Below are 27,304 nucleotides of genomic sequence, written 5' to 3' on the forward strand. Positions count from 1 at the left end.
GTGTTCCCTTCCCTTTGATGCTCGAGTAAAGCATGATTCCTTCACCGGAATATTGTTTTAGATAGACCATTGAATTGTAGAGCAATTGTTCAATGCATCGGCCACTTCGCAAAACGGTCGTAGTTTTCGTTTTGTTCATGAACACAGGAAACCACCAGGTATAATCCCAACCCCCCCCCCCTACAAAATTGGACCAATTTTGCATTTATGGGGGGGTGGCATTATACCCGGGGAACTATGGTACACAAAAAATAAATTTGGCAGCAATAAAAGATGACTGACAATGAAAATTATTAGATATTGTTTAAGTTGAATAACTTAATAATGAACAAAGTAATACTTTAACTTGAACATTTTTACCTTCCATTTTCGAGGATGATTTTGTAGAGGTTCTCCTCCTTCTTTTTTCCTTCTTTTCAGATTCCTTTTTCTTCTTGTCTTTCCCTGATGTTGTAGATAATTTACTAGATGATCGATCCCTTCGTTGATCTGCAACACATAGAGAATAAAAATAGACGAGTCATACTTGTCTGACACAATAGAAAATAAAACTAAAAAAACATAAAAAACAAAAAAAACATAAAAATATAAAACATAAAAACAAAAAGAAAAAAATAAAAACATATAGAATATTATTTTCATTTTGTAGAGTTCTATTAATTAATCATATTTAAAGATCTGGTTACAAAATACAGTAAACATCAAGAACTGTCCAGTAATTACACTTTATATAAAAATGCAAAATTAATAAAAAAGACTAAAAAATACTAAAGTAAAAAAAAAAAAAAAATCAGATAAAAGTTATATGTTGCTACTGGATATGTAGACAATTTGGATATTAGAGTAAAAAAAAAATTGTTTTGCACTCAACATTTTTTTACCTTTTTGATCGCCTACTGCAATCTTCGCTGCCAATTCTGAGGTAAAATCAGGCTTCTGAAAATTATAGTAATAGAAAATACATACATTCTTCTTTATTGTATCAAACATATGAATACAAAATGTAACCACGGTATAGCTAGAGCTAATCAAGTTTGGCACCTCACCCCTATCCCTTTTAAACTACAAAAAAATATGAATATGTTTACAATACAATTAGACTTGCAAAAACTTATGTAGCAGAAATGAATGCAATGGAAGATGCTAAGAATGTTGCCAATTATCTTACCTGTGGTCCATTCTCAAATTCATCTGAATCTCCTCCAAACAGATCATCTTCATCAGCATCCGAGACTGGAGAGTCAACCTGGAATAAAACCAATTAAGGAAAATGATTTTTCATTCTATTCTTCTGTTTTTATTCATTTATTTACTTTTCTTTGAATATAAACTGAAATCCACAGCAAACATCGCTGCTCAAAACAGACAAGGAAACTTTCAAGTGAGGCATAGTGAAAAAATTTAAACTCGCATAACAAATTTAAATGATTGAATGATAGTACTAATTAAACTATAAAACTAATTATAATAATAATAATAATAAAATATATATAATAATAAATAAAATAATAATTATAATAATAATCATACTTACAATGTCCCCTTCTTCTAAATCTGATTCACTCTCTGATTCTGAATACTATACAATAAAAATAAATATAACATCATTATATGTAGCTACTATAAAGTGCAAAATGCAATTTTGTCCAACCAATGGTGATAATTATTATTTGTATAGCATTTCTATAGCACTCTTTCTAATAAAGGGTAAAAATATAAGTACTTACCTCAGACTCGGATAAGTCTGACTCTTCTTCACTCTCAGACACTGAACTTGCTGTACCGCTTAGGTCATCAGCTTTAATGAGTTAAAGGTTAAAGGTTATTCATTTATATTGCGCAAAATATGAGAGTCTCTATGCGCAGAACAAGTGAGCAGATGTAACTGGAAAATAAAAAAAAGAAAATCCAAGCCAGCACCTAAACCGCAGTATGGGGATATGCATTCGTCGCTGAGCAGGGATCTGTCAAGCACCAGTTGGGTCTCGGCCAACCCAGGACTCAGGCGCCTCATATCTTGATAGAACTACAAAAAGCTAGCTGTCAAGGGATGGTAAAAGTGAGATTATAATTTATCATTTATTCATTCATTCACTTATCAATTAATTCATTCACTTGTACAATTAATTCATTATTTTATTAATGATTTAATTTTTTCATTCATTCATTCACTCATCCAATTACTAAAAAAAATAAATAAATCATTGTACAAAAATATGTTTGAAATATGATTACAAAATTTTTTTAAATTATTAAGTAGCACAATAATTTAATTGATTGATATATTAATATATTATATATATTTAATTTTTTCATTCATTCATTCACTCATCCAATTGCTCATTCATGTATTCTTGTATTTTTGTATTTAATTCAAAAATACAACAGTGTATACACCGATTACGGGATGAAGATAAATATATAAAAATATGACAAAAATATAAATCATTGCACAAAAATGTTTGAAATATGATTACGAAAATTTGTCAACTTATTAAGTAGCACAATAATTTAATTGATTGATATATTACTACTGTATCTAGGAACAATTAACACAGTAGGTGTTAATCTTCTGACTTTTTAATCCATGTTGCCTTCTAGGTTTGTCTATTTTTGTCTATTGTTGTTCACTTGATCTGGAGAATGTGTCCCTGATGGACTCTAAATGTCGATCTTCTTTTTTGTCAATAAATTTTGTTTTAAAAATAATTTAATTGATTGATATATTAATATATTATATATATTTAAAATTAAGATGTTAAGCAGCATACATCAATTATATTTATTATTAAATCATTCTTTATTCATATAAAAAATGTACAAAAAAATTCCAGGTCACGTTCTTATGTAGTTCGACATTTTGTTTGTAAAATACCTTCACTTATATAGTCAACGAGACCAACATCATCTTCTTCCATAAACAGTCTTGACCCAATGATATGAGGCAGGGGACGGTGACTATATGGGTCCTGGAAAAATATATGTTACTATTATCATGTACTTTATTAATAATTTGTAAATTAAAAATTGATAATAAAGAGTTTCACAATTTCTGTTTTGGTTATTATCAATTATTAGGTATAAATATGCCTTAGGTAAAATATGTGAGCAATATTGAAAATACATAGTTTCATTTCGCTTTATTAAATCAAAGATGGAGATGAATATCTAAATAAAAAATGTGCTTCATGAGTTTAAAAAAAATCATTGGAAAAAAATATGCCTAGGTAAAATATGTGAGCAATATTGAAAATACATAGTTTCATTTCACTTTATTAAATCAAAGATGGAGATGAATATTTAAATAAAAAATGTGCTTCATGAGTTAAAAAAAAAATCATTGGAATAAAAATATATAAATACATGAATAAATACAATACAAACATAAATGTGTTTCTTCAAATTAAAGTTTGCATCAAATTACAAATTTATTAACCCATGCTGTAAAATTCAAACCTAGGTCAAGTAAAATAACCTGATTCTAAGTCGAATATAATATCATATCATATATCATTTATTTTGACTTAACATAACATACAATACAAAAACACAGGCAGTAAATCTGCGAGACAGGATTGCCAAAATGTTATAAAAAAAATAAATAACAGACTAAGTGGCTCTCCGCAGAGAAAAACTGAACAACGAGAAGAACATAGTCAAATATATAAAAGGATTCAATTAACATTTACATTAAAAAATCACATTGATATTAATAAAAATGTCAACAGGCAGGTTCCCGAAATGTATGACAAAAATATTAAGGACAGAGTTATGAAATCACTCACTTCGCACAATAAAATATTTTTTGAACATATACATTTAAAAGCATTAACATAAAATATGTTATATATATGAATAAAATAAAATATAACGTTAAGCCGTATAAAATAAAATTAATTAAAGAGATCAACGTTATTCTCTAACCTTAGGTTCAAGAATTGGTTCATGTCGATAACTAACATCATCATCTTCTGAGTCGGAATTACCAGCATTTGCATCTAATGTATCGAATGCAGTGTCAATTACGTTGATACCAAGGTTTAACGCTTTCGATACCTTGGGTATCAAGTCTACTTCTGTAACTTCCTTTTTCTCCTGAAAGTAATGAGTTTCAGTTTCAAAATAATGTGTTCCAAAATTGACTCTCAAATTTTTAAAAGAAAATAAATAAAAAATAATAAATAAAAGAAGAAAAGGGAATGAAAACAAAATAGAAGATGACAGGATACGGTAAAAGAAAAAAGAAATTTTTAAATAAGTAAATATTAAATAAAATAATAAAATAAATGAAATAAATAAATAAAATAATAAATAAATAAATAAATACATAAAATAAATATATAAATCAATAAGTCAATAAATCAATCAAAAGACTGATAATTTAAAAGGAAATAATTGAAAAGGTTTCAAGGTGACAAACACAGACACCTAGACAGTTGCCAAATCTTAAACAAGATAAAAATTGCAACTTAATAGTACTTCACATACTACAGTACTCCAAAATAATTAAGTGCAATTAATAATATATTTATTGACAATCTAATGCCTATTACAGAATGTATTAATAGGAATTAAGTATGTACTAATTGGTTATTTATTAGTGATTACTTACTGAATTAGTCTTTTCAGCATTTTGCATGTCCATTTCTTCAGAGTCATCATACACACGCTATAAGAGTGAATGAGCAAACATCAATAATTAATAATATGATGTCACATCACATCCATAGTCAACTATCAAGTCTTAAATAATAAATATATGAATGTAATGAATAAATAATGTACGATTGATGGTGAAAAAAGAATGAAAGAATGAAAAACAAGTGATATAAGTAATGAATAAATAAGTGCCTTTAATGAACAATAATAATATATGGATTTATACTGCACCATTTGCCAAAAGATACAAGGCACTGCCAGTGACATGTTGTTATTATTACCAGGGCTGCTGAGAGCAGCCATGGCTTGCTACGCAGGCCCATTGGCTGGGGGTCTGGGGCAACCTAGAGCCCCAAGTCGCAGGTCCAAGGGCAGAGGCCTGGTGGGGGGGCCAGAGTCAAAGCTCACGGAAGCTAAATGCCTTTCAACGGATTAGAGGACTAATTTAATCGATTATAAAGTGCTTAATTTCACCAGGTCAAGAACAATAAAGTACATGGAAAAATGAAAAGTAATAAAAGCTATATTTCCTTCTATTCAAACTTAGAGCTGAAAAGATTAATTTAACAAATCAAAGCTCACTTTAATATATTAAGTCAGTATTTATTTGACAATCGAAGCTGAGAGCTCTGTCAGGTTTATTCATAATTTCTAACTTGTATGTATATTGAAAATGTCCAGGGTCCAAACCCTTTAATAATTATTAATAACGCACAGAATTTACTATACATTGTAAAACATAAACTCTAGAGTAGTAGAAGTCAAGAAAATGTTCATGAAAAAGATTTATTAGACATTTTCCTATCTAACCAGGGACAACAGTCACCACAAAACATTGACTGAATATGTTGTTCTACGACATTATGGCTAGGTCTATTACATAAAACAAAAATATCCCTGGTTAGTTTAATCGTGGAGTATATTTTTTTTATTTCTGTGACAAGTAGGGCCTATATTTAAATATTTTTTTGTTTATTTGTGACCCTTGCTCCGTCTGCCCCGGCCTCTCGGCGCCACTGATTATTACCACTGGTCATTGGATATATAGTTGACCAGCACAAAGTGCAACCTCCTGAATTACACGAGGAGTGTTCCTAGTCGTTCTTGCAATTTAATACCGATACAGACTGATACATTTAATCATCCTACCAAGTACCCATTTATACTCCTGGGTGGAGAGAAACAAACATAGGTAAAGAAATTACCTAAAGGGTTTGATCCTCCAATCTCAAGGTTTAGAGACCAAAAAGTAAAAGCTGCCGCATGATGCAAAGCCTATTTTTTTCACTAGTCGAATTTATTGGCGCAAATTGAAGGTGTCGGTTCCGTTCCTGAGCTCTGATTGGTTGCTCACTTTTTTTGCTTCGCAAAAAGTAGAAACAGTTTGAACTATCGATTTTGCTGAAGCAAAAACTCCGATTGAAATGTAAATGCAGATGAACATGACCCGACGCTTTCGACTCGAGGGAATAAATTCGCAAGTGAGAAAACAAGCTTAAAAGATGAAAGAACGAAGAATGAGTGATGTAAGAAATTAATAAATGATGAAAGCATGATGTAACAATGAATGAATGGAAGGATGAAAGAGTGATGGAATTACAAAATGGCAAATAAATGACGTAAAGGGACAAATGAATTAACGCATGTAAAAGGATGAAAGAATGCTTAAGAATGCATGGCATAAAATATGAATGAAAAAAAATACATTGTAAATGATTGGAATGGATGAAATTGCATCATATAATAAGGTGAGAGCTAATAATGCATCCATTCTGTAAAATGACAATACAACTGATTACATGACTTACATTTTCAACAAACTGTGTGTTGGCAATCATCAAGAAATCGTTAAGAGTGTTATGAACCTTGGAGTCTGTACTCTTTGTTTCATTAACCAGTCCATCTACCATCTTCTCCAGTTCACTGGTCCTTGCTATCATCTTATGCGAGAACTCTTGCAAGTACAATAGCAGCTGAAAGAGAAGAACATGAATAACTATTTCATAACATTTTTAAAATACTTATATACTAAGAGAATTTTAAATTTTCTTTGACAAAAAACTGTTGTATGCCCATATATAGTCATGATATACCCATGATATGTCTATATATGAAGCATGAAGTTTATATTAGGATTCAAGTAAATGCAGCAAGACCATATTCAGGATTGCCAGGGAGGGGGAGGGGGGAAAGGGATGCAAGGGTATAAGAAAATGGACACCGGATACAGGTCTGTTTAGCCAAAGAAGTTCAGATAGTACAGGGCACTTCTTTCTCTGAGCCAAGCCGAAAAAATAAACAAAAAAACAGGGTTTAAGCTGGCCAAACATTTTATTTAGCAATTTAGCTAATTCGGTGTTATATAGCCAAATAGACATTTTGATTAGCCAAAACAAAAGAAATAAGCAATGATAGCTTTAATTCTATTAGCGTTTTGGCTATTGAAGGGAAATATTTAGCAAAGTTCAGTATTTATTTAGGATTTGACAATTTGTCTAATGACAGCTTAAACACTGACAAAATACAAAACACGATACATTCAACATAAGTTAAATTTCCCACACGAATAATATAAACAAGTGCTACTGGGCACAGTAAAAATAACTTGATTTCTTGCTTGGAACAAGGTATCCATTCATAGAAGCCTTAAAAAAAAAAACCTATCTAATAGTGACGTTAATAAAGCGTCGAGACCAGGACATACCTCCGACTTTAAATTGGCAAATATAGAAAAACATTAAATAGGGACACAATGTTCAGTGCACCGTATATACTCATGTATAAGATTAGGCTCAAATAGCAAATTACGATAAAAAAAAAAAAACAGGCCGTCGTCTTATACGTGCAACACCTACAAATACGTGTGACATACAAATTTTATAGATTTTAAAATTCAATAAAGCTACTAAAATTTTAGTAGGCCTAAGAATGAATGCAATTTTAAATACTTGGAATTGATGAACATTTAAATTCTCAAAATGGTATTATTTGGAAGATTAGCCCTGCATTTGATTCCGTTTCTAGCCAGCTACATGCAGTAATAAGACCATAAAATCAGAAAAGTATGCCTTATACGCCCGACCTACAAAAATTGTCCAAAAATCTTCTCAAACTTAGGGGTTGTCTTAGACGCGAGTATGTTACATCGAGACCAATCAATATGTCATTATTGTATCACGTTTTTTGTAGCAAATTTTGGACACTATTCATCAGAGGTCAGGGTGTCAAGCCTACAGTTTCGTAACTTAAGGATTAAAAGTGAAAATGCCCTTCAACATAGATTCAAGCTAGTTTACTTTGTGCTTATCAAGGAGTGTAGAAAGGTTTAGCAAAAAATGCAGTGAATGTGACTTATGCAAGACAAAAAAAATAATTTTAGGCTGATTTTTAGACTGCAACTCTAAAGCAATCAGTTGAATCTTTAAAATCTTGTAAATAATTTATCATTCAATACACATTTTATATGTATACTGTATGAATTATAACAATTAGATAATTTCCAATTTCTATACAAGAGTAATTCAGTTTTTTGTTGCGAGAAGCACTTTCCCTTTCTGTCTCTATTTGTCGTTTAAAGAGGATTATGCCCGACAATTTTTTTATGGATATATTTACAACATGTTTTAAGGTGTGGCCTACTTTATGAAAAAATAACTGCTAGTACTGATAGCAGTTGTCGATGAGAATTTTAACAATTCTCAATTGTTCAAATTGATGAATGGGCCGCTTATAAGCTAATGATGATGATGATCATGTCTACAATGACGACAATAAGACAGATGGATAAATAGAATAGTAATCAGCACGACAAATAATTATCAATTGAACTTGTTATTAAACCTTGTTATTAATATAAAATTAATATTATTATTATTATTGTTATTATAATTATTATCAATATAATTATCACAAAAAAAACCACCATATTATTGAGCTTTCATCATAATGCACTGATTTTCTTTTTACAGTAGCATCATAGATGTTTTATTGTCATTGATTATGTATTTGTTTGGCCTTGTTTCAATTATTAAGCAGCCTGCAGTTGTTTTAATCTGAGGGGCTATTTTTTATTATATAATTTCGTAAATTATAATTTATAAAAAATACAATAACAAACACTGATTTTTAAACACAACTATAAAGGTTCACTAAATTATTAAAATTGAATTCACATAAAAGCAATAAATAGGAATGCACATTTTGTTATGGCAAACAGCGAACGATGAAACCATGAATACTATTTTAAAACTCTTGCATTGCTTTGGGAATGACTGTCGTTAATATTCCTCACATAATCCAGGTAGCAGGCTGCTGTCATATCATAAGCACTGTTATTAAAAAGAAGAACAGGTTCACACTTGCCTTAAAGGGCAAGTCAAAATATTTTCGAATGAAAATACAAAATATGAAAATATATTTGTTAATACGATACTTTACTATAAATGTGTTTGATGTTCTTAATCAACTATTGTATGTTATTGAAATGTAATTTTAAGTCATGTGTGTGTCTATTTTAATTTCCATTTATTAAAAACATCAGCAAAGAGAAAAGCTAATAAATTTATGTTGATTATTGTAATTAGGTAAAATATAAAATTTGAAATAAGTTCCCTGCAGTTACCTTTTAATAATAATAATAAAAATATCAAATTGTAAATTGTGAGATCAATATGCATTTCTATTTTGTTTTATTCAGGATGCAATGTACAGCATATATGAGCTACATTATCTGTACATTAATATAATCAACTATCAAAACAAAACTAATGAAGAATAAAATAATCGTATTATATGTGTAATAATTATGTGTTTCTAAATTGTGAGATCAATATGCATTTCTATTTTGTTTTATTCAGGATGCAATGTACAGCGTATATGAGCTACATTATCTGTACGTTAATATAATCAACTATCAAAACAAAACTAATGAAGAATAAAATAATTGTATACACAATTAAAATAAATTATGTGTTTCTGAAGGTCTATGGATTAGTTGTACTCTGTCATCACAGTTTTAAAGCATAATCGAGATTCAGCAATTATACATCTTTAAAGTTTCTAGATGATACACAGTTTGTATCTTTAAGGTCAATTTTCTCCGAGTGTGACAGCGGCTTTTGAAAGTGAAGAAAAAAAAAAAAACTATTATATTATTATATAGTGATCTACATTACACATGACACAACTTAATATCCAACAGAAATAAACGTTGATCATACAAATTATGTTCTTCGTTTTCTGAAAAGTGCTCAATTCCATAAACATTTTTATAATAGATTGATCTAAAGGGATAATATTTCTGTCTTTTGACTTTACAAATATCTTCTAGTGGTTAGCCTAGTTATTTGGAGGTAGTGAGTTTGAATCCCACCTCAAGATTTTTTTTTTTTGCATATGTTTGGGAATGTACTAAGTATTCATTGCGATAACACGTAAAGTAGGGTGAAACATCACTCCTATTAAATTTCCTGACAACATAGAAACAACACTGAAATATATTGGCATCGTTTTTCAGGTTCGATAACTGACCCCATCTCCATGGGACGTGCCATTAAACAGGCATTAGAAACCCATTTAGATAAAGATATGGCACTTTGCTGAAGAATTAGTTTTCCTACCCAAAAGCAAGTACTGCATATTTAACAGCTTTTTCATGGAAAGGCGTTCCATACAACAATCAAATGCAATAAAATCTGCTGTTTTTGGTGCCACAACTACAAACAGAATTAGGCAATTGAAAATAACTATTAAACTGATCGCAGTTTTTTTGCAAGGAGCACTTTCCCTTTCTGTCTCTATACTGTATGCTTCAAAAAATAAACTATGCCACATCTACTGACTAGCTGGCTAGACATTACTGCAGAGAATATGGAATACTGTACTGTAGTATGCAAATACTGACTGCTCATGAGGGGAATGGTGAAATCTACTGTATTGCTCAGAAGTGATGTGGAAACTGTAGCCTATCTTGTGGAACATACTGTAGGTTATGGTCTCCACATCACTAGGGGCTACAGATTTTACCATTCCCCGTATCTAGAGCACTCAATATTTGATTTATATACCTCATACATAGATTCTACAACAACAGTGGTTTAGCCAGAAAAACGAAATAGGCCCTCCAAAATGGAGGCCAGTAGGCTTGGCACTGAGCCGGTGGGCAAGCCATGCCCATCTTTGAGAATCCTCACCGAATATTGGTACGAAAACAACGTACATTCAATCAATAAACATTGTTTTTATCAAATGTAAATATGATTTAGCTTTAGTTTAATGTAACATTTGATAGATTTGAAGAATATCAAGAATTTACTAAAGGTAGACCAGGCCCAATTTGGCTAGGCGAGCTGATTAGGACAAGCTGTCCAAGCCGTCAAGACATAAGTAGCCGTCCTAAATAATTGTAGGCCGTCCAAAAAACGGCCAGACAGCTCGCTGGCTAAGCCTATATACGAAAACTAAAATTTTAATGAAAATATTACACACCAAGTAGGCCTAGGCTTACAGTACTTCTAGACCTAGGCGATCAAATGGTTAATATATCTTGGTGAGCGTCGCAGAGGTCTCCTTTACCATTTATGTCATAAATTACAAATAGCAATGCGGCCTAGAGATTGCACATCACGCGGCAGGGCAAAAAAGTATTATTTTTGAGGAGAATAGTACTTTCTATTGCCCGCTTCTTAACCAATCATATGCCTAGGATCTATGTACTGTATGAAGTACTGTATATAAAGTTGAAAAGGTTTAGTGGTAAGATGCTTGCCTTCTAATCCCAGGGTCCTGGGTTCAATCTCTAAAAACAACACCCCTCCTTACTGTAAACCTCATAAAGAGACTTCACTAATAAAGGCATCACATTATTTCATTTATTTAAGAGGGCCGCTAAAATATCTGACGACTTCTAGGATGTACACTGAAATGGTCACCCTCTTTATAAATATGGTTAAAAAAAAAAAATAATACTGAGACATACATATAGAGTAATGGAAGTAATCGTTTGTTTACATATTCTTACCCCAGCATCTGATGCCATTGACCAATTACAGCTCTGCTTTCTGACTTCATCCAGTGTCATGGACTTCTCTTCTTTGCTGGTACCAGAGGCCATAGCACCTGCTCCTGAACTCTGACCTCCATCTGATCCAATCTCCTGCGTTGCCTAGAAAAGAGTTTTACGTTGATTAGCAATATACAGTAATGTGAAAGCATGTGGTGTAGTGGCTGAAAACGTGACACTGGCCCTGAATAGTCTATTACGCATCAGTGGAGTTGAATAGCTTTGGTGGTCCAAGATGCTTGCATTCCAGTCCTAGGGTCCAGGGTTTAAATCCTGTGACACCAGGATTATTCTCATGACTAAAACAACTCCTAAAGCCCTCTCCCAATAGGGATTTTTCAGCATAAGAGTTAGAAGAGTTTGCCGAGTTGCTGAACTCGGCATAAACACAAAGGATTTGGGAAGCTCGGGGAGAACAGTTACTTACTTGTAGCAGCTCTAAACTCGTGCTGCTAATTTTGAACATGTTCAAAATTAGTGCTACGAGTTGACAGCTCGTAGTAAACTCGGGGTACTCCTACCTAACTTGTACAATAATTGGGATACTCGTTGGCGGTTTTGTAATGCATGAGTTTGATGCGAGCACACCAAAACAAGTACGAGCACACCAAGTTGGTTATGATCACACCGAGTTGGTTACAATCACCAGGAACATTTGATCGGAATGCTTGTACCTAACTCGTATCTAATTTGGTACAAACTTGTTACACTTGTAATAATCTCGTACAGCTTGTATTAAACTTGGATGCTTCGGCATAATTCGTATAATTTGTAACCAATTTCGTAAGGTTATACCTCACTCATAGTTAACACGTAGTAAGCTTGTATTAAGGTCCTTTCCCAAGGAAATTAAATCATGAGTTTCACGAGTTTTTAACTCGGAGAACTCATGCGACATTTGGATGAAATCAACCTAGGTGGGAGAGGGACTTAAGAATGAGAATTCATTATGAAAGAATAACTAAGCCCTGTGGGAGAACAGTGAGGTGATTCTACCTAAGGGATCAGTTTTGGTGACAAATAAAATGCTGATACACTTCTATGCTGGTGACAGCACCAGTCATCAATCATCTGATCAGAATCCCCTAATCAGGTTTGGTGACCGCATCATGAATGGTGATGTCACCAAAACTGATACTTATGAGATCTATTAGGTAGAATCGGGTGGAACAGTCTACTGAACAGCATACCCAGTATAAAGGAGAAAAAAAAATTATTATACCAGTTCTGGCATTTTTAAAGTGTATTTTGAAGTACATTCATATATCTGCTCAAAGGCACACTTGGCCAAGTTGGGCCCTATAGGTAATGCTCGTTGGTGGGAAAGTCGTTTTTGTAAAACAAAACAAAGGCCACTTTAATTTTGTTAATCATTTTAGCAAGACTAAGGTGAGAAATTAATACCTTGTTCAGGGGAATTATTTTTTAAAGATTGTCAGAAGAAGACAGAAAAAAAAAATTGTTTTATCACATAGCAAAATGGTTTTGGCAAAAACAGCGAGGTAGAGACGAAATTATGGAAATGTAATTGACTAGGCTCAAAACTAAGTATAGGATGTCGATTTTAGGAAGAGCTCAGCTGTGCTTTATCTGGAACCATGCAAATTATACTAGGCCAAGCACTCCAGGGTGTTAAACCAAAGTAGACCCTTGCCAAACAAATTGTGGTACTGTTTATATAGTTAATTACTGGGTATTGAAAAAATATTCATATTTTCCCAAATGAGGGTTTTCTAATGTGAGTTTATATGATTACTCTAAAATAAAATATATACAGCCAAACATTATTATTATTATTAGCAATAACTGTTCTGTTTTCAGAACATCTGGTGATCATTGACAAGAAAAAACATTAACATGAATACAAAAGATACCTTTTTAACTTCAACATTTTTAAAATTTTGTACTATTTATTTATTTTTTTATTTTATTTATTTTACAAAATCTTTGTAAATTACGAAAATCTGGCTAACTAAATCTGACAATATTGGCTTTTCAACAACATAATGTGGTATGAAATGCAGACAAGTACAATTTTACTATTACCCTATGAGCACACGTTTATCTGAATACATAACTTCCTTAAATTGCAGTATGCACAGTATGTCGAGTTGAATGGTCGAGAACAGGCAGGGGCGCTGAACCTACAGTCATAATATCAGCGCTGGTTTGAACGGCACGCTCGTCTATGGTTCTGTAGTAGAACACGTTTTCTCAGATAAAGACTATAAACCATAGGCCCAGTGTACAAAATGGCTTGTATGCACAAAGAACCCAGTACATTATTTGAAATGAGGAGAGGAAATATCTCGGTTTACTGGTACAGTCAACCCCTGTGGTGGAAAACGAGAGTTGCTAGTAGGTACCGGATTACCAAGTAGCACAGACACTAAGGGAGTTTCTAGTCCACATATTAAGCGCCATGAATATCTTGATTGATGGATACCAGTTGCTAACCTACAAATCTACACTATTATCTCATGTGAACTAGCAGTAGCAAACATTGCTGTTTATAGTGTTATAATATCATTTTATTGAGAATTGAATATGAACAAAAAAATAAATAAATGTGCATACAAAAAGCATTGAATTGGAGTAGAATTGCAATAATTTACACCGTTGCCAACAAAACGACAATCTAGAGTGGCAGCCATCTTGCTATCTCAAGCAACATTGAGATACACAATGTTCTAACTAACCAATTCATCAAGATCACAATGTGCGGTCCCTTGTTTATCAACAGCCAGTTACTAATCCTACTACCCCCTCTATCAAGTGTACCAGAAAACAATTCCGGTTTTAATTGTGGTATTTTAACACGAATTTAATCTCTAATTCAGTTCACACTCATTAAGTTCACACTCATAAAGTAGCCATTTGGCCTCAGGATACAGCTCAGCCAATGGTTAGCCATATAAGCCTAGTACTAATAGTCACAGATATTTCACCAAGATGTGTCAGTCCTGTTCTGACCGACCCTACGACAACAGCTAGGCCCAGTTAGACAACTACAGTAAACTACAAGACGTGTACACATGTCTATAATAGTGAATTCTATGCCAGAAAGCCTCACCTCTTGCCATGAACGAAACATATCTGAGCCAAGTTAGAAGCTACCATGAAAAAGGTTTTGCACACTGCAGCCGAACGTCTGCTAACGTTTGTCGTGAGTATACCTACACAGAGGTATTACTCATACACAACTTCCTGCGTGTAAGCAGACACAACTGCGAGTGTGATGCTTAATGAGAAGCCGATCACCATTCAATGTCGCGTACCACATTAATCACTGATAAAATGCATGCGAAGTGAGACAATAAACACAACATTCTGTGTGTGACAATAGGGAAGTTATATTTCTACTTTCTATAATTAGTTCTGAAAAATTTTTTGTTCAAACCTAATCTATTATTATCTCAATAATTTCTATATTTAGTTTTACATTATCTAATTAATATAAAATTACTAGTGTCATTATAATGGTCCAAACATTAAAATGTGTATCAATTAAACTGGTGCTCTATTTTTTTACATAGTGCTGTAATATTTTTTATGTTATATTTGGTCATATTTCAATATTGAGATGAATATCTTTAATTAAAAGGAAAGAAGCGAATTTACGTATTTCTGACTAAGTTTCCTGTTGTGCGTATTGCAGGCTTCCTTTAGGAAAACTCCTTTGTAGTGCCTTCTTTAAGCCTAATTCTGTCTGAATGTTCAGAGGCCAAAAATAGAGGGTGTTTGATTGCTTAGCAACAACATTATAATGTTGTTTATTTTATAAACCACAATTTTATTGACTGTCCCACTAATTACAGTATATCATTAGGATGTTGACAATAACATTCAGATCATTCATCAATATAGAAAAAATACTATTTTAAATCTTTGTCAAAACACAATTAATAACCCAATTAATTTAAATTATACTGTATAGTATATTGTTCACAATTTTTGAATGTGCTTTTATTAATAATATTAGATATTAAATCTTCTGTTTCAGCTGAAAAAGTGAAAAAAAAATACCTCGATGGTTGCACACAAATCCTTTAGATAAGACAGGAAATTGATATTGACACGATTTCCTTTATTCATTTATGAAGTCTAAAAATACCCATATGTCAATTTCTAATTGTTGCCATAGTTATTCTACACAATGAATCATACATTTTAAACTTACACATGTATACTAAAAAATGACTGCTGTTTTAACTGATGCAATAAATTATATGGTACATAAGGCATATTTTTTTCTACACCTTTAGCAAACTTTTGCATAGGAAAAATGCAATTGTGAGATAACAAAAACAGTAGAGGAAGACTTAGCCTCTGCCTTGAGATCCTATAAGCCAATTTGTAGTTTAAACTGCGCATGCCTGTATCAAGATCATTGATATAAACAAAAATGCACACAACATATTTTTATGTCGATTGATCTTGGATACAGGCATGCAAAGTTAAAACTACAAATTAGCTTATTGCATTGTCAATATAAAGAATGTTACGTTGTGATGTAATCAGTAAATTGATTGATAATGCATTACATTTTTGTGAAAAATTCATACATTTTATTAGATTTCCTGGTTGTGACAGGCATGATTAAGGAAAATAAGGAAAAAGATAATTTTTTAGAAGAAATTCTACAGAGGTGGGTGTGCCAAAAGGCAAAAAAAGTATGTTTACTTTATTCAAAATCATTTTCATTATCAGAATGTAGTGAGTTTTTAAAACAAGTTTATTCATTTATAAACTGTTAGCTTTATTTACAGTTATTTAAAATACTTACTGTACATTTCTAAACTATTCTTAAGAATGCATTCAACACAACAAAAAATTATTTAATTACAATAGAGAAACATTAACAATTGGATTTAAGAGTTCTCGCACCAATGCAAAAAGGCCTCAGCCCTACCTTTTATTTATAAAACCAAACTACTGTAGCCTATGCCGGCCTAGCTAGGAATACCTAAAAATACTACAGCCTAGTAGGCCTAGGTTAGGTATGCAACTCTTTTTGTTAAGGAGTTAACTATGTTCCACCTCTTTCTTTCAGCCCATACATGCCTGATCTCGTTTATTGATATTAAGTTTACTAGACAAGACAAGGGTCTACTACTGAACTAGGCCTAGTCCTAAGAAGAAGCCTAGCCTCATAGTCTGCTTTTTGAGGAATGAGTTGAATTCTTCCTGACTAAGGACCAAGTTAGCCTAGGCCTAGCTATTTTCAGTGCAACAATTATCTAGCTTCCCGGTGATAATACCCTGATTTCATAAAACGATGATTCAAATTTATCACATAACAACACATGTGTATACTCACTTCCAAATTAGGAGTAGCAGCAACCCCAGTATCAGCACCTTGTATGGGCGGGGGAGGCGGCGGCGGTGGTGCTGGCGGAGCCATCTTTCATCAGTGAATGATCTTCGGAACTGAGGTCAGGAAGATCATGTGATGTTATGTGTTGACTTTTCCAACACACGTGGAAGAATCACTTCCGGATCAATGTGAAACGTAAACAAACAAACTCCTCATTTAATTGTTAAAGTAAAGCCGATTTTGGTTAAATTTTTATGCATATGTCATCACAAATGTTGGTTATTTCGATAAATTCATAGCGTAAGTAAGCCACTAACCACACTCTTTTGATTCAGCCTTGTTTTAAAATACAAAAAAGCTAAGTGTGGCCATGCCCTGTCCCAAGTCTGTCAAGTAAGCTAAGGCCAACGAACGACTAGTACGCGCGGCTTGGCTGGAGGGAGAACTGTCAGTGGTAACATGGATAGGCCTAGGCCTGACTATTTGAAACTTGAAAGTGATGATGTAGGTGTCGTATAATTTGTCACGCAATAATTATTTTCTTCCACAAAAGTAGCTAAATTCAGTTCTGTGTGTAGTCGTGTGGTGTTGAGGAGTCCAAATGGGAGGGCGCCGCATGAACACGAATCAGTCATCTCAATCAGCTGCTTGTATTGACTTGCTTTAGATTATTGTTAAACCATTCATTTGGATTGGTGGAGAAACGATGAAAAAATAGAAGACGAGGAGCTATTAAAAAAGGGTTATAAACGGCCCACCAGCCCTCAACGCCTCTTCAATAAATTTAGTGGCGTTATGGTGAGTTACTGCAAGTTTAAAGGAAGCAGCAAATAAAACTACTACGCATGAATGTATATGCATCAGCACCACTCTCCCAGCACCACTCTCCCGCCACCACTACAGATGTAAAAGTTTTTTGTTGGGATGAAAGTTTTATGCTCAAAAACAAGGGCCAATCATGAACGTCTTTTTCCTTCCTAATTTGTACAAAACCATGGAGCTCAACCAAATGTGTACACAAAAATGCGCTCAAGGTGTGGGATAGCTCATACATTTATGGATTGTATTAGGACTGTTGTCATAATAGCCACTTCATATTGTTACTGTTTTTGCAGATGGGACGAAAGAAAACTCATAGTCGAGGTGGAAAGCCAGGGAATGCATCAGCAAGGAGTCGACACAATCAAACTGAGAAATATGATCGCTTCAAACAAATGTCAGAAGACCTCAATTATTGCCTTGATGGTAAGAAAGCAACGAGAGAAATATTTCATTAAAATTGTGGATCAATTTAAAGTTAATCCACAATTTTTAATGAAATATTTCATTAAAATTGGGGATTTATTTAAAGTTAATCCACAATTTTAATGAAATATTTCATTAGAATTGGGGATTAATTTAATGTTAATGTTTTTCTTCAAACACCTCTCAAGGTCCCTTAAATTCTGGCCACACTATCAAATTGTATGTGACACAAAAAATTGATATGCCCATATTTGGATGTAATATGACATCATCATGCCCATATATGGCCATGGTCACACAAATTTGTCAATACAATGTTATAGTGTGGACGGAGCTTTAGGGTGTAATATGCCATCATCATGCCCATATATGGGCACATCACACTAATTTGTCACATAAAATTTGATGGACGTGTGAACAGCCCTTTAGAAAAATCTTTAGTACATCATATCAAAAATTTGTTTTCTTCCAGAGCCTGGCTGGTATTTTAAAATTTCAACATAAATTCGATTTAATTCACTGTTTATTTCAATATTGGCCTATCAAAACAACATATCTAAAAAAAAGCAACAATTTTACAATTAAAATTAAACAGTCAAATATTTATATATACAGTATTTAATAAAAACATATTTTACTATTTACCTTTAACAAGTGAAAAGAAATCTAGAAATAATATTTTATATTTTACCAACAGAGGGCGCTAAACACAAATTTAACTTTGTGAGCTTACGATACTTTTTTGGGAGAAGTTTTTAAGTAGTATGTATAGGTTAACATAAATAATATATATAAATTAATTTCAAAGGGAATAATTATTAAAAATAGTTTATACCGACTTGGCTTGGCACATTTCACCTAGAACTGCAAGATGTTCATAATAAATATAATAAGACCATAATATTTTAATATTCAAAAAGAATACAGGTTTTGATTAGAATTTTAGGAGCCATTATAACCAATAATAATATAAACTGAGTAATATAAGGAAAGGAAATGGCTTGACATCATATACATAATTGTATGGTTATCTTCATATTTCAGAAGGCAGAAATGTTGCGGAGGCCTGTGGCAGTGAGGAGGTACTTAGTGATGAGGAGTTCTTGAAGGTTCCTCTACCACTAGCCATGTGGGATCTTGAACATTGTGACCCCAAGAAATGTACAGGTCGTAAGCTGATCCGCAAGGGATTAGTACGTAATCTTAAACTATCGCAGAGATTTGGTGGCTTAATCCTCTCACCAATGGGGACTAAATGTGTTTCCCCAGAGGATAGGTAAGCTAATTGTATACAGTACATTTGTTTTATAAATTAAGTTTCAATTTAACAATGATGGTTTTTTTCAAACACATTAATTAATAAATAAATATAGAAAACCTCATGATGGTTTTTACAGGTCTCCTTCTAATGATAGACCACCTCCAATTTAAGACCACTTTTCTAATTAGATACCAAGGCTACTAAAGACCATGACAACCCCGGCCCCAAAAGTTGTCCTTAATTAGAGGGAGACCTGTATATACATATACAGCAACCATACCTACACAAACGTTCCAACCATTCCGATTTGATCGGGAATCTTTTGAATTTTTATGCAATGTACCAGTCTATCAAATTTTCAGAAAAAAAACACCCCACGAATCTAATTTAGTGGCTTTTACCAGTAATTGAGTATTTCTGTGTCAATTTTTCTTTTTTGCAATGACTTTATAAATGATGTCGGCGTAAAAAGTTTTCTGTGTGTTGCGGACACTGCAAATAATCAGAATGCCATTAACTTTGATTTTAACATTTCTAGGTTGGGGGCGCACTTCACCAGTGCATGTCAAGTCTCCCCAAATTTTGAGTTCCTACATCACAAATCCTTATTTTCCAGAATCATTTACAGTATTTGCTCCTGGAGTTATTTTTATTTATTCTGAATTTTCAGGGATCTAGTACTATCTAAAGGTATTGCAGTAGTAGACTGCTCCTGGGCTAAGCTGGAGGAGACACCATTCAGCAAGATGAGGGGAGGCCAGCCTAGGCTGCTGCCTTACCTTGTAGCAGTCAATCCCATCAATTATGGAAGGCCCTGTAAGCTGTCTTGTGTCGAAGCATTTGCAGCCACATTGTATATAGTAGGTCAGTAATGCTATTATTGTGGTAAAGACAAGCCAAACCAGTCACTCGTTGCAAATCGTGTTTCAGAAAAAATGGCCAAAACATGCTGGAATGTCAAATTTAAAAAAATCTATTTTATTGTAAACTAACATTTATATATCTACACATCATTCTATTCTGTTATTTTCCCCATTTTCAATGTTAAAACAATATTTTTTAAGGATTTAAAGATAGTTTCTGCATGAGAAATGCCTGAAATCATAAACTTTGATGGCTAATTTCTCATATATTGTTCTTTAAACAGCTGTGTGGTTAAACGCTTGTAACTTCATAAGGAAATGTCCGATTTGAATGATTTTTTTTACCATTTTATATCTATTATTTTACTGTCTAACACTGTATTAATAGCTCAAAATCGATTTTTGCGACGAGTGACTGGTTTGGCTTGTCTTTGCCACATGTGTTGATTGGAATGATGCCTTAAAATTGAGATGAACTAATCAGCAAGTACAGTACATTGATAATCAATCATCGTCATCATAATCATGATCATGATCGTACTGGTACTGGTATAGGCATTTATAATGCGCCTCTTCCTTGAGGTTATAAAGCACAGTTCTTTTTCCCTGGTCATTTGGTCCACATGCTAAGTGTTGCTGCTGGTAATCAACGCAGGAGCAGGCAACCCCACCAGGTGCCCATACTCCTGGGTGGAGAGAAGCAGTGCAGACAAAGTGCCTTGCTCAAGGACACAAGCGAAATGCACAGCGAGGGATTAAAGCCCCAACATTGAAGCTGGGAAACCAAACCGTTCCCACTGCGCCATTATCATTTATTTGTCTTAGAACTCATTACAGCTGTCTTTATCATAATTATAACATCATTATCATTGTCTCTGACCTCATCATTGATGTTTTCGTTATTTTCATCAATATTGATTAATAATATTTCAATATCAATATTTAGTAACATCATCTTTGTAATCATTATTTTTATCATTATCACCTCTGATCACAGTATTGTTGTCTTCAATATCACCACCCTTATTAATATTATTATCAGTTTCATTGGCATTATCTTCGTTGACTTCATTATTTTGTTAATAATTCATGATGATGGTTAATATCAATATCAATATCGTTGCAATATCATGTCATATCTTTTTCCATATTTATATTTGTTACTTTTCTTGTTATATTTTCGATGTTTAATATATATTTTTGTATCTGTGAATAGTTACACCCAAACAGAATTTCCGTATTTTGGACAATAAAATAATCTTGAATCTTATCAACATGGTTATTGTCATTATTGTCCTGATATTGTCACATTGTCATACTAACATCATGATTCAGCATCATATCGTCATCATTAATATTTAACTCACTTTTTTCTATCTTCTAGGTCTTAAGGAGTATGGTATCAAACTATTAAAACGTTTCAAGTGGGGGGAAGGTTTTTTTGACGTCAACAGGGAGATTCTCGATAGATATGCAGCCTGCCACACTGGGGCTGAGGTGGTGGCCGCCCAACAACAATGGTTGCAGAAATGTAAAGAGGAAGATGAAGCCAATGATAAAATAGGTATGTAACTATTCAAAAGTTACTAGTTCTTTCTTTATTTCGTAAAACAATTATTAATTGTTAGAAGATTAGGAGATTTAGTTTTATTTTACAAAAATTATATTTTGCTGACATGTTTGGAAGAATTTTCAGTCAAATAAAGAATATTTTCAAATGGACTCTTTCATCCAGCATGGCCTTAGGACCCACCTCCTGTCTTTGTTGGATGTATAGATTAATCGGTGTCAACACCAAGGATATCCTACGAAAGTATAAAGAAGACTTAGATCCAGTGGGGTCCTTCTAGTGGTGATTGGGCAGTGCACTGGGAGACAATTCCCTATTCTATTCCGAAGAGTGTACTGCGTACTTTAACATGCACATGGGACTAGCGGCTTAGACATCTCATCCTAAATACGAAACACGATCATAACTTGCATTTCCGCTCTCCAGCCAAAACACAAGGAGAGCAGCGATGAGAATTGAACCGGGGACTAGAGATCTCTACAGTTTAGCGCACACACAGTGGCTACCAATAGTTTAGCCGACTGAGCTATCAGCTCTCATGTTAGCCTTTTGTTTTGTTTTAATGTAGGCTATGATGTTACTGCACTTTTTTTTTTTATTGTCGCCTCTTTATTATTCTTCTACTGCCTGTTTGTTTCTATATCCATCTATTATAAGCTCTTCATGCAACACAGATGAACAATTGTTTCTGAAAAGGGTTGCAAGTAGGATATCCAAGGTGGTCCCAGAGCTTGGACAAGGCTTGTCCCCAAGCAGCAGCCAACAATGAAATTGTATTGATATGAGTTTAAAATGACCAAAATTTCCAGAGCTTTTAGAGGGCTTCCTCCTGGGCACATATCTCCTAACTCTTCCCTTCAGACTAGGCGCCTGATTGGTGCTACACTCTCCCCTGCAAAAACATTTCAGATCCATTCTTGTTAATTTATTTTAGGATAATAATTAGCAGTCAAAGTTTAAAGTGATATGCCCCCCCCCCCTCTTTAGCTGTTGCTGCATTACAAGTAATTAAAACACAATACTGTATATAATACAAAAGTTAATGTCTACAGTATTTTTTTGCATTATTTTCATTATAATTTTATACCATTATTCTTTTAGATGTTTATGACATTGATGATGAAAAGGAGGTTTGCAATCTTAATCGTCAACCTACGTATGACTTTCCTGAATCTGAGGAGTCCAGTGAGAATGAGGAAGAGGAGGAGTTGGAAGAGGAACAGAAAGATGTGGTGGAGGAGGAAGATAGAGATGAAACAGAAGTTAGAAATGTTGGAATTCAGAACTATGCAGCAGCATCTAAAAGTGATTCAGAAAATATTATAAAGGATAGTGAAATTAAGGACAACGAATTGAAATGTGTCAATGAAATTCACAATAAACCATCTTGATAAATTTACCATCATGTTTACCATTTTGTATACTCAACATCTGTATGCTATCTAATGAAGAAGCCAAAAATCTGCCAGCAGAAAGTATTGTTCTTCAGCACCAACTGCAAGTCTGTGCTTGTCATAAATTAACTATTGGCTGGTTTATGAGCTGTTACTTGGCAGTACATATCAGATATTATTACCTTAAGCAATGTCCAGATTATCAAATTTTGTTGGACAAAAAACTGTTGAATGCCCAAATATAGTCATGATATGCCTATAAATGGTCATGATGTGATGTCATCATGACCATATTTAGGCATGTCACATGTTATTGTCAAATAAATGTTAGTCTGGACAGAGATTTAGAACATTTACGTAGCAAAGTAATGTCAGTAGTAAAGTAATGTTGTCAGTGGAATAAACATAAAGTACAAATAGTGAAATTGTACCAGTGTTATTTGAGTTCAGTATAATGAATAGCAGTCTTGCAGAGGAAACATCTTTGACATGTATATGTAGTGGAGCATTGGTAGTTAAGGTGTATATGGAGTGGAGTTTGGTATGCCAAAAAAATTTGAACTTTGAACTAATAATGTATTGTAATTTCATACTTCAATTAAGCATCCTGTAACGATGCTGTTGGTGTTTTTGGATTTGGACCTCTTGGATTTCTAAGACTGCAATGCAGAAAAACAAATGTTGTATTTATCAAAATACATTTGATTTGGAAGTAGAATTTTAAATATACAAAATAAAACATATGATTTACAAAAGAAGATTCAGTACATACAAAAAAATTTCAATTCTAATTTATTAATATTTACAATTTTTCATTAATAATTTATCAATATTATATTTAATCTCTAAAAAACAGAAGGAATGCCACTTTCATATTTAACTTGCATCATGATGTTTCTGATTGGTTGGTTTCAACTTGTGTCATGATGTATCTGTCCCTGATTGGTTTCTTTTCTACTCTGGTTCCCTGCTTTGGCAACATGAAGCTAATTTCCATATGTCTGTGGTTGGTTTTTTTTTTTAATGCAACAAGAACACCAATACCCAACATGTATGTAGTTACTCTCTTTTTGGAGTGTCTGCATCCGCCGCCAAAACTCTGATTTCTTTTAATCAACCCTCAAAGTCTCCATAAAGAGAGAGCCAACTTTTAATCAACCCTTTGATTTCTGAGGTTTTGCGTACAACTATACATGAAAACTCCAAAATCGGAGTTACTCCAAAGTCTGATTTCAGAGTAACTACATACCTCTACCTAATTCACACCCCTTGACAAAATATTACAAGTACCTGAGCTTGGAAAAATAAGTGTCCCTACATCCATTAGCACACTTGCCATTAAGGAAAACAGATGTCGCAGAGGCCTGTACACTTAGCTTGGATCTGTACACATGACCATGGGGGAATGCTTTATCTTCAATGCCTGTGTATCAACTATCAATTGCACTTTTTACTAAGGTTTTGTGTGAACTCTTGGTAGATTTCATTAGGCACATCTCTGGAAGTGTGTGTAACATTTAGCATGCGTCCAAAGTAACACTTTATCTTGCATCTTTAGGTCATTTGTTTTGCATCATGATATACTTGTCTCTCATTGGTTTGTTCTGTACTGAACAACAAGGTGCAAATGTTCCTATTCCTGTATTGTTGCACTTGTTATATCTTTGTGTTGTTTGTGGATAACATTGGTGTACCTGAGGTTGCTTGCAAAAAATGCATTTGCACAGTAGAATGAAGCTAATTTGCATATCTAGCTCCTGTTATGATGCACTTGTACCTGGACTGTCTTCAGGTTTTTTTGCGTCTGTTTTTAACTTAGTGCGTTTCCTTTTAAGGAAAGGCTCCCTCAGAGCCTTTGCCACACGCTTAGCCTGCCAAGAAAAATGGAACACGTTAAATGTAATGAAACAATATATGGAAAAAGCGAAGCCAAGGGAAAATTGATAATTGAGAATTTATCTTGCAAAATTCTCTACCTAGTTATAAAGCCTAAGCCCACAGGGTTAAAAGGCTATGTGTGCCTTAGATAACAGTTATCAAAGTAAACAATAATAATAATGTAAGAGTACAGTAAAACAACTAAAGTGTGAAATAATTTGGTAACAAAATGCAAGCTAGGTCTACCCCTGGCTGTCACTAACAAAATATATGGTTTTACTTTGATGAAATATGATATAATATTTGAAAACCAATAAAGATGGTAATTTATTATTGATAATTCTTTAGAATAATCATTGTGATAATTTTACAGCAATTTGAGACTCACCTTATTTGGACCAAATCCTGGGCAGAACGAAAGCTCATCCTCGGTGGCATTCACAATCCCATTAAAACTCTGTCGGGTAACAAAGTAAACAGTAGAATTACAATCCACAATTCTGTTAAACATATTTTGAATTTGATGATGGTTATGAATAAACAAAAAAAGAATGGAAGGAAGCACAATTTAGGAATAAAATGCTACACAATATTAGAGAAAAGTAAGAGCATGGCATCAGTGTTCCATCTACAGGGATGCAGGACGAATAAAGACTAAAGAAGGGATGACAATGCAGTGGCGGATTCAAGGGGACCCCTTGGCCGGCTTTATTTATTATAAAATAAATTAAGAAAAAATGAAAATATTAATAAATTTAGATCTGAGAGAGCCCTTTCCGGCCTTCTAGAGGTGCCATTACCATATATTTTGTTGCTTCAGCCCCACCCATGGTGGGGCTGAAGTGGTCTAGACTCTACCTACAAAAGTCCCTCCCTAGGCCCCCCTCTATTTTGAATTACTGGATCCGCCACTGCGATGACTATGGTTAATTATGATGGAGGTGGTCATTATTCTCTTCCAAAATTATGGTCAGAATATGAAGCCTACCCCAAAAGTTGACAGAAGAGTAATCGCATCGGTTTTGTTAACGGACTTGATCGTTGTCAGGCAGTCGGTCATCTGCAAGTACAATAATACAATTCTTCAAATACCTAGTGTCAGCTTTTAACATCATGAAACAGCATTATTTTTTTTATTGAGAAGGCTAAAGCTTACAAATTCACTATTTCATTATTTTTTTAATAAAGCATATTATTTTTTTATCCTTTCACCATCATGTGAAGACCTTTTAAAAATGACACTTGGTAGAAGAAGCATCACTTAAGGCGCAACTTTTTTTAATACCTTGTTTAGCGAAACTGCCGCCTGCCAATAACATTGATTTTGAATTAAAATATAATTGTATTTTTGGACAATTAGAGCACCCGCTGCCATAAAAAAGGGAAATTTCAGACAAAAAAATGTTTTTCTTGATTTTTATTACACCAGCCGCTGCCTTGAAATCTCCAAAAATAAGATATGTAAATTTCTTCGTAATTATACAAATTTAAAGCATTTAACCATCCCATTTACATTTACCAATAAAATTTTATTTGTATATTTTCCATCCGGATGTTTTTGGTTAAATCATTTGCTAAATAAGAAAACAAAATTTTATTTTTAGTTTTTTCCACCCTCCTCTGACAATCTTTAAAAAAACTTAAGTTCACAAAACAAGGTATAAAAATTGTTGAGACTAACCACCAATAAAAAAGTATGAATAAAATCATCGCATGGAGACGGCCTTTAACCTACCTTGGACATAAAGTCCGACTCTACCCTCTCCTTTAACGTATCTGCTGACTTGTTTTCATAAGATTTATATGTTTCTAAGTAACGACCAGATTCTTCTGCACTATAGTATAAAATTAAAAACAAATTGTAAACAACACTTATGTCTTTAGACACTATGTATACACTACACTACGTATACATGCAATGTATACAATGCAAATGTTACTCCCATGTCAGACAATATAAACTGGTAAATAATTAGAGTGTAGTAAAATCAGTGGCGTATTTGGGGGAGGATGCACCCCCACCTTAGTAGCCTTCCTCCCCCTCCCACATTGAAAAT

The 27,304-nt window shown here is 33.4% G+C and overlaps 3 protein-coding genes across 12 annotated transcripts in view; 1 reads left to right on the forward strand and 2 right to left on the reverse strand.

The window, feature by feature from the left end:
- The window catches only part of LOC117118503 (WASH complex subunit 2-like), a 45,474-nt gene extending 28,295 nt beyond the window's left edge, over positions 1-17,179 (reverse strand). For 7 of the 8 annotated variants that reach the window (XM_033263105.1, XM_033263109.1, XM_033263108.1 and 4 more), the window contains exons 1-11: positions 17,040-17,179; positions 11,678-11,821; positions 6,468-6,632; positions 4,613-4,669; positions 3,925-4,095; positions 2,876-2,969; positions 1,728-1,798; positions 1,535-1,579; positions 1,169-1,246; positions 882-936; positions 361-489 (exon numbers count right to left, since the gene is read on the reverse strand). In XM_033263105.1, coding sequence (XP_033118996.1) covers positions 361-489; positions 882-936; positions 1,169-1,246; positions 1,535-1,579; positions 1,728-1,798; positions 2,876-2,969; positions 3,925-4,095; positions 4,613-4,669; positions 6,468-6,632; positions 11,678-11,821; positions 17,040-17,123 — 1,093 coding nt within the window. In that variant the 5' untranslated portion in view covers positions 17,124-17,179. Of the gene's footprint in view, positions 1-360; positions 490-881; positions 937-1,168; positions 1,247-1,534; positions 1,580-1,727; positions 1,799-2,875; positions 2,970-3,924; positions 4,096-4,612; positions 4,670-6,467; positions 6,633-11,677; positions 11,822-14,792; positions 14,910-17,039 lie in introns of those variants that run through there. The other variant, XM_033263106.1, reaches the window with a different exon arrangement.
- Positions 17,180-17,184: 5 nt separating this feature from the next.
- Positions 17,185-23,986, forward strand: LOC117118507 (ribosome biogenesis protein TSR3 homolog). Of its 3 annotated transcripts, none has more exons than XM_033263117.1 (6): positions 17,185-17,336; positions 18,152-18,281; positions 19,326-19,557; positions 20,213-20,406; positions 21,790-21,969; positions 23,077-23,986. In XM_033263117.1, the coding sequence occupies exons 2-6, from the start codon at positions 18,152-18,154 to the stop codon at positions 23,364-23,366; spliced, it is 1,026 nt and encodes a 341-aa protein (XP_033119008.1). In that variant the 5' UTR covers positions 17,185-17,336; the 3' UTR covers positions 23,367-23,986. The 3 variants fall into 3 exon arrangements, with proteins under 3 accessions (XP_033119008.1, XP_033119005.1, XP_033119006.1); XM_033263114.1 differs by lacking the exon at positions 17,185-17,336 and adding an exon at positions 17,405-17,540; XM_033263115.1 differs by lacking the exon at positions 17,185-17,336 and adding an exon at positions 17,654-17,834.
- A 394-nt stretch (positions 23,987-24,380) lies between these two features.
- Positions 24,381-27,304, reverse strand: part of LOC117118506 (DNA excision repair protein ERCC-1-like) — an 8,406-nt gene continuing 5,482 nt past the window's right edge. Inside the window, exons 7-10 of the mRNA XM_033263113.1 lie at positions 26,983-27,082; positions 26,236-26,307; positions 25,636-25,704; positions 24,381-25,240 (exon numbers count right to left, since the gene is read on the reverse strand). Of these exons, the coding sequence (XP_033119004.1) occupies positions 25,130-25,240; positions 25,636-25,704; positions 26,236-26,307; positions 26,983-27,082 (352 nt within the window). The 3' untranslated portion in view covers positions 24,381-25,129. The remainder of the gene's footprint in view (positions 25,241-25,635; positions 25,705-26,235; positions 26,308-26,982; positions 27,083-27,304) is intronic.

The sequence above is a fragment of the Anneissia japonica genome, unplaced genomic scaffold, assembly GCF_011630105.1.
Source record: "Anneissia japonica isolate Jap-2015-1 unplaced genomic scaffold, ASM1163010v1 scaffold287869_len1821871_cov162, whole genome shotgun sequence".
Classification (NCBI taxonomy): Eukaryota; Metazoa; Echinodermata; class Crinoidea; order Comatulida; family Comatulidae; genus Anneissia; species Anneissia japonica.

Coding starts and splice junctions, on each gene's coding strand:
- LOC117118507 (XM_033263114.1), top strand. CDS start 17,496: ATGGATAGGCCTAGGCCTGACTATTTGAAACTTGAAAGTGATGAT. Junction 19,558..20,212: donor TGTGTTTCCCCAGAGGATAG/GTAAGCTAATTG, acceptor CTGAATTTTCAG/GGATCTAGTACTATCTAAAG. Junction 20,407..21,789: donor AGCCACATTGTATATAGTAG/GTCAGTAATGCT, acceptor TCTATCTTCTAG/GTCTTAAGGAGTATGGTATC.